The sequence below is a fragment of the Cynoglossus semilaevis genome, chromosome 20, assembly GCF_000523025.1.
Source record: "Cynoglossus semilaevis isolate Cse_v1.0 chromosome 20, Cse_v1.0, whole genome shotgun sequence".
Lineage (NCBI taxonomy): Eukaryota > Metazoa > Chordata > Actinopteri > Pleuronectiformes > Cynoglossidae > Cynoglossus > Cynoglossus semilaevis.
Window position 1 is genome coordinate 1,812,792 of NC_024326.1, and position 6,843 is coordinate 1,819,634.

At 41.8% G+C, this 6,843-nt stretch overlaps 1 protein-coding gene across 1 annotated transcript in view; it reads left to right on the plus strand.

Annotated features, from left to right (window-relative positions):
• The window catches only part of sema6ba (sema domain, transmembrane domain (TM), and cytoplasmic domain, (semaphorin) 6Ba), a 35,077-nt gene that overhangs the window by 25,237 nt on the left and 2,997 nt on the right, over positions 1–6,843 (plus strand). The window contains exons 12-16 of the mRNA XM_008333773.3: positions 1,493–1,642; positions 1,729–1,905; positions 2,561–2,701; positions 3,535–3,612; positions 5,875–5,936. Coding sequence (XP_008331995.1) covers positions 1,493–1,642; positions 1,729–1,905; positions 2,561–2,701; positions 3,535–3,612; positions 5,875–5,936 — 608 coding nt within the window. The remainder of the gene's footprint in view (positions 1–1,492; positions 1,643–1,728; positions 1,906–2,560; positions 2,702–3,534; positions 3,613–5,874; positions 5,937–6,843) is intronic.

Below are 6,843 nucleotides of genomic sequence, written 5' to 3' on the forward strand. Positions count from 1 at the left end.
TTTTTTTTTTGTGGTCCAGCACCCTTTAATTTTTAATCAACTGTGTTTTTCATTTACCATCCAGGACGTACTGTTGGATACCTTTACACTGCAGCACAGTGTCGTCAGTAACCTGAGTCGAGCTCACAGACCTGTCTGTGCTCAGCTCAGGTGTGCTAGAGGCTGAATATCTCAGCTCAGTGCTGGCGGAAAATGAAAAGACACATATCATTTCTATGATCTAGGAGTAGTTAAAAAGCACTTCTGTTTCTGGATCGTCAATGGAGACGATTTATATAAAAGTGCATTTCCAGAAAAGAGCAATAACAACTTAAATCTGTAATAACTTAATGCACCTAAAACTTTTTTTATGAGGGAGAAAAAAAAAACTGCGTATTTATTTATTGACCAACTTAAAACTGAAACCAAGTTCATTTGGAAGTTCATCTCTCTCACTGATCTAAACTCTGTCTTTCTCTATTGTCCATATGTCATCATTTAGGAATAGATTATACATATAGATATATATAGGGTTTAGTTAACCTGTTAGCTACAACTTAGCTAAAAGATTCAGACTCAAAATATGAAACTTGAATGAATTTACACTGCAGGGTTCTTTTAAATATTTCCAGCAAAGGGTCCAAACCAGCATAGGACACGTTCTTCACATACAACTACTTCTCTCTGGTGACTTTTAGACCCTTTTTTTATACTTTGTCTTTGTGAGACAAACAACACTTTCTCCATCCGTAGGTCATGGTGTCCCGCGTGGCCCGTGTTTGTAAGGCCGACCTGGGCGGCTCTCAGCGTGTCCTTGAGAAACAGTGGACCACGTTTCTGAAAGCACGTCTCAACTGCTCCATACCCGGAGACTCGCACTTCTACTTCAACCTGCTGCACGCCACCAGTGAAATTATTCACATGCAGGGACGAGACGTCATCCTGGGTCTCTTCTCCACTCCACCAAACAGGTGCTGAGACCAAACATGACTTTGACGAACATAAACACAAACACTGTTTATGTCTCATCGCCCCCTCTCTCTCTCGCCCTCTCTCTCTCACTGGTAGCATCCCTGGCTCTGCGGTGTGCGTCTTTGACATGCAGCAGCTCGCTCATGTCTTTGAGGGACGCTTTAAAGAGCAGAAATCCCCAGAGTCTATTTGGACTCCGGTGCCAGACGAAGCTGTGCCCAAACCGAGGTAATGTAATGCAAAGAGCAAAACTTGGGCAGAACACTGCAGTGCTGCTGCTGCTGCCGCTGCTGCTGCTGCTGCTGCCGCTGCTGCTGCTGCTGCTCTGAGCGTCTGTCTCACATCTAGTCTGGTCACTGCCCTGCTGTAAACTCCAGCTGTCAGTCAGAATGAAACTTCACCGCTATTCAGCAAATATTCTAATATAGCCTCCAGTTTCTCCTTCTGCTCTCTACGGACTCCTGTCTCTAGCTTTCCCATCAGTCTTTTTTTTTATTTCCCCCTCTCTCTCTGCCCCCCTCCCCTCTCTCTCTGTCTGCAGGCCGGGGGGATGTGCAGTGCAGGGATCCAGATTTAGCTCCTCCACCACGCTGCCAGATGAGGTTTTGAACTTTGTGAAGACCCATCCACTGATGGATGAGACTGTTCCACTTCTGGGTCACAGACCCTGGGTGGTGAAGACCATGGGAAGGTAGATTGTGCACAAAAACAGACATAAAATAATTAACCAAATACTGTACATAAAGTTGAATCAGCGTTAATCATCACTATGTGTAGATACCAGCTGACAGCCATGGTGGTGGACACCGAAGCCGGTCCCCATAAGAACCGTACCGTCCTCTTCCTCGGATCCACCAGGGGAACTATCCTTAAATTTCTAATGGTTCCCAGTGGAGACTCTGCGTCCCACAGCAGTGTGTTTCTGGAGGAGGTGGAGGGATTTAACCCAGACAAGTGAGTCTGGACCTTGATGTCACAACTATGAATTATACATTTTGGTACTGTATATTGCTTCAGGTGGATCAGGTCTCACGCTGCCTATATCAGGTTGGTAACAGGAGAACTGCAGTAGTTTTCACTGCAAAACTTTCTGCATTTGAGATTAGAGCGTTTGGACCAGAGATATAATCCTGGTGGTTACAGAGAACATTTGAGATTTATATTTATATTTAATTATCTGATTGATATTAGCCAAGTAGTGTATTGCAAGTGTGTGTGACACATTTAAGCTATGTTGGGATGTCATCATGGGCATACAGCACTACTGATCAGTGGGCGCTCCTATAGTGCCAAGGAATGCTGCATGTAATTAATCACTGGCTCTGACAGGTCTATTCAGAACAAATTTGTTTTTGGCCCAATATAATTCTTTACACTAATACAGAATTATTAGAAAAGTATGTTAACAATAATATTGTAGCAGCACCCTCAGTTCATTGGTGAGACCATTTTAGATAAATTAATTGCACCCTCTGCAGGGAGAGCGGGAGAGCTGCATGCCTTTTGTCTGTCACTTTGGATTTTTAGGAACCATGTCAGTCTCCCTCTGCTGGTTCTTCACCGTTCTGCTTGCTGTCCTCCTCACACTTCTCCGTCCGTGTGTCTCCAGGTGTGGAGAGGACTCCCCTCAGGCCCGTCAGCTTTTATCTCTGTCTCTGGACCGGACGAGCCACACTCTGCTGCTGGCCTTCCCCGCCTGTCTGGTCCGGGTGCCTACGTCACACTGCCACCTACATTCTCGCTGCATGAAGTCAGTGACACTTTTCTGAAATCTTGCTGAATATTTTTTCATTCTCTGAGTGATTTGGTGGCTGTTAATGAAGTTTAAATGAAACAGTGGCCTCCGGCCAAGACACTTGTCAATTTCTGTTCTCGCGCCGATTTTGTAGAGCCTGTCATTTAAGCTTAATCATGGAGTGCCAATTAGAGGTGTAAATTTATTTCATTGATTAAAGAGGAGATGAAGTTCTTGTTGAAACACACAGACTGTAGATCATTCACTATACGTATATATTTTTAATAGTTTCTCAGAAATGGTACCTGGCACAAAAGTCCTTCATTAGTTTTTGATTATAAAATACAGACTTTTACTACTGTACTTTTAATTATATCACAACCGAACAGAAGAAACTGTGAGAAAAAAAAAGGTAAAGTGTTTTTTCTTGCATATCCAAAGTCTGGTCTGTGGGCTGGTTGAGGAACTAGTGACAGTCTTATGTGGCCTAAAACATTTTTCATTAGACCAGCTTTTTATGGCATCCACTTTTTTAAACATGTGATGTGTTTTCAAACGTGGTGTTAACTAAAATAGTCCCTGTTCAGATGTTTTTACATTATCTCATCTGGCAGAGAAAAAAAATGGGACACGTGGGTGACCTGAGTATGATAATGACTCACAGATGCTCCACATACTCTTTTACAAATTCAATATTACAGACTATATGAATAATGAATCTCATGGGGCCATGGGAGGAAACAATATTTCATACTTTAGGGTTATAATTGTCTGTTGTACAGAGAAACTCAAGTGATACTGTGTGTGTATGTGTGTGTGTGTGTGTGTGTGTGTGTGTGTGTGTGTAGAAGCTGCCTGGCCTCCAGGGATCCATACTGTGGTTGGACCAGAGGCAGCACCTGCTCCTTCTTGAGACCGGGAACAAGGTAACGAACGGCTGCAAACGTACACACACACACAGAGAGAGAGAGAGAGAGAGAGAGAGAGAGAGAGAGACAGTCACACACAGTCCTGTGGGTAGAGTTAGAGCATCTACCTCAACAGACCCACAGTCTGCCAACTCTCCACATGTTGTGTTAAGAGGATGATGTTGGCCAAAGAGCATCATCACTGTCTGTTGTGTTTGGAAACGACTGGCAGCAGGGGCTGTTGTCCGTTTGTAGCATTTAGGGGTTATTATGGTTATTGGCAGAAACGAAGGGCACTCTCCGTAGATATGTTTGTATTGCAGTTTGAAATATAACAGTTTGGTTTCAGTGATCACAGAACGAGTCGCTGTAGAAGCGTGGACATTATTGTGCGGGGGTCAGCGTTTTCCTCTGCTCGTCAGCCTTTATTCAGGTCACCTGTGCTGAGGGCGATCAGTGAGTCTGCGAGAGACTGTGAGCTGGAGGTTGGTTTGGAACAAATAAGACGTTTCTGAGGGAGAAAATAGGATGAAGGGAAATTGATATCCTCTGTCTTCAGGCTGTTTATTTGGTTTATTTGACTGCAGTGTTTATTTGTACAGTGGTTTGCTAAAATGAAACCAAACATTATTTTTTAGCAGAAGCAGTACAAGAATTTGTCATGGGTGAAAGTACTGCAATAAGTGGTGGAAGATGTATTTGTACTTGTAATAATTGAAGTGTTGGTAAGTAGTTGTAGTAACTGAGTGAGCAGTAGAATATAGTAATACTGTAATAGAATAAATTAAAGTAGTAAAAGTGCTGGAATTAAGAGTAGTAAAGGTCGTAGTCTTTCTAGTTGTACTGTAGTACTATCAGTAGTTATGCCAGTACTAAATGTATTATAGTACTGTATATTCATATCATAATCAGGAGTAGTTGAATTAGTAGGCAGTATTTGTCGTTGTAGTTGTTCTGCTCTCAGTAGGAGGCAGAGAAGTAGTATTTCTGGATCTTGTTGTACTGTGTCAAACTTTCTTTCCACATATTGTGTAGAGTACTTTTTCTTTTTTTTTTTAAGCACGGTCAACATACGTCTGCTCCGGTTTAGTGTGGTGAGAGTGTTGGGGATCATTACTGAGCCTGGCTGTGGAATACATCACTGTTACTGTTTACTACATGGGAAATGTGGGTGGGAGTCATTAGTGGAGACTCCAACAGCTGAGTGTCAGGGCTGCAGGTCTTAGGACTCACTGCTCCTTAAAACCCACCATTACACTGTATAAGTGAAGGCAAAGAGTTTTATATTTGTACTTTACATTAATGCTCCACGTCCTGTTGCTCTGTCTCTGTCACTAAGAAACAAAACCACTAAAACCACTGGGAGGATAACAGAAAATCTAATTAAAACAGCTGTCCTTTTGTAGTAATTCTTAAAATATACAACTAATATGTACTGCACACTAAGGCGGAGATGAATAACGTACAATGAAAACCATTAGTTTCTGCATTTAATGTGATTAAATACTATCTTTGACTTAACCTTGCTGTATCTCTAATATACACACACGTATACACATATATACAAGTATGTATATATGTGTGTATATATGTGTGTGTATATGTATACATATTAGGTCTGTCAAAATAAAGGTGATAATATCAGATAAAATTGTTGATATTGATTGATAATGATACTTTTAGATTTATCTCAATCAATCATGATTAATTAAAATTAGAGCACAATTAATCATCATTGATTGTAATCAAAAGCTATCCTCATATATATATATGTCCTTATATATGTGATGTGTGTGTGTGTATATATATACAGTTACATATATATGTAATATGTAATGTAAAAAACAGTATGGTGTTTTTTAAGTGTATCAGTAAATGTAATGTCTCAGCATCAGTTACAGTTGATGTGCTAATCAATTATATTTAGGATCACATTTCTCACCTCCACCCTCCATCAGCACCTGCACCGCTGACCCTGACCTCTGACCCAACCATCAACAACAAAGGGGAAATCAATCGTGGGATCGATAGTGTATCCCATTACCCTGGATGACGCTCAGCGTCGATGTGTCATATACATTCGATCCAATACGCCAAAAATACTCTTAATAAATGCAAACCTGTTCTCAGAAGCAATTGATTTGTACATTAAATAGTCATTTTAGTCATTTCAAGCCTGGATTTATTTTTCCTGTAAGCACTATACATTTACTAATATGGAACCTGAATATAAATACACACTCCACTGTATTAAAAAATGTGCTTTGTTTGCGTCTACAGACTGCCTTTTCAACAAGATGTGGAATTTGGAAACACCACCTCCCATCTAGGAGACTGTGACGGTAAGGTGTAGCAATATGACACGTCTATGGTTGTAAACCAGGGACTGAGGAAAGGCTCCTCCTAGTGGAACAGTCTTCTATTACACCAGTCGAGTTGTTCTGAATATTTTGTTTGGCGCTTCCTTCCATTACGTACGTAAATGTGTCTGATGTGTCAGGTTTTTATGTCTTTATTTAGTTATTTTGCATGATAATGCAAATATAAAGCCATGAGGGCTTTGTTTGTACAAGATGGAATTCTTTTCTTTCTTTCTTTCTTTCTTGACGCTGTCAAAGCCAAATCAGGTAGGAGTGGACTGACGGTGTCAAAGCCAAATCAGGTAGGAGTGGAGCTGGGATTTTGGTTTCAGCCTCACTTCCTGCAGGTCAAAATGTTCCCAGTGGGAGACAGTTTAATTAGAGAGTCTGAGGAGGAGGTGTAACTGCTCCGAAACAATACAAATCTGCTCCATGGGAAGTGCATCAACCTCCTGCGTGCCAGGCTTTGTGTTTTGTCAGAGCTGAACATCTCCGACGAGCCCATGGAGGAGCTGGGGAGCAGGCTGGAAATAGCTTATTAAAAGATACTGATGTCACTTTTGCTGAGCGGCTCAGAGGACGCTGCTGCGGCTCTCAGAGAGAAAGCTTTTAACCTCGCTGTGAAACTTTCAAAGTCACTGGAAACAAAATAAAATGCACTTCCCGTCCAGCAAATCCTCGCTCCTTTTTGACTTTTAGTTTTATGAACAATTAAGAGTAGGAGTGAGTGAAGGCAGGCTGCAGACCCAGGAGATGTGAGCGGAGGCCGAGGCAGACAAAGAGAGACGTGCTGCTGTGTTTGCAGATGGCAGTGATTAGAGCTGGGTGGAAACACTGAGGTAATGGTATTTGCTGCAAAGGGAGAGAGACTGCGACCACGCTGCAAAAT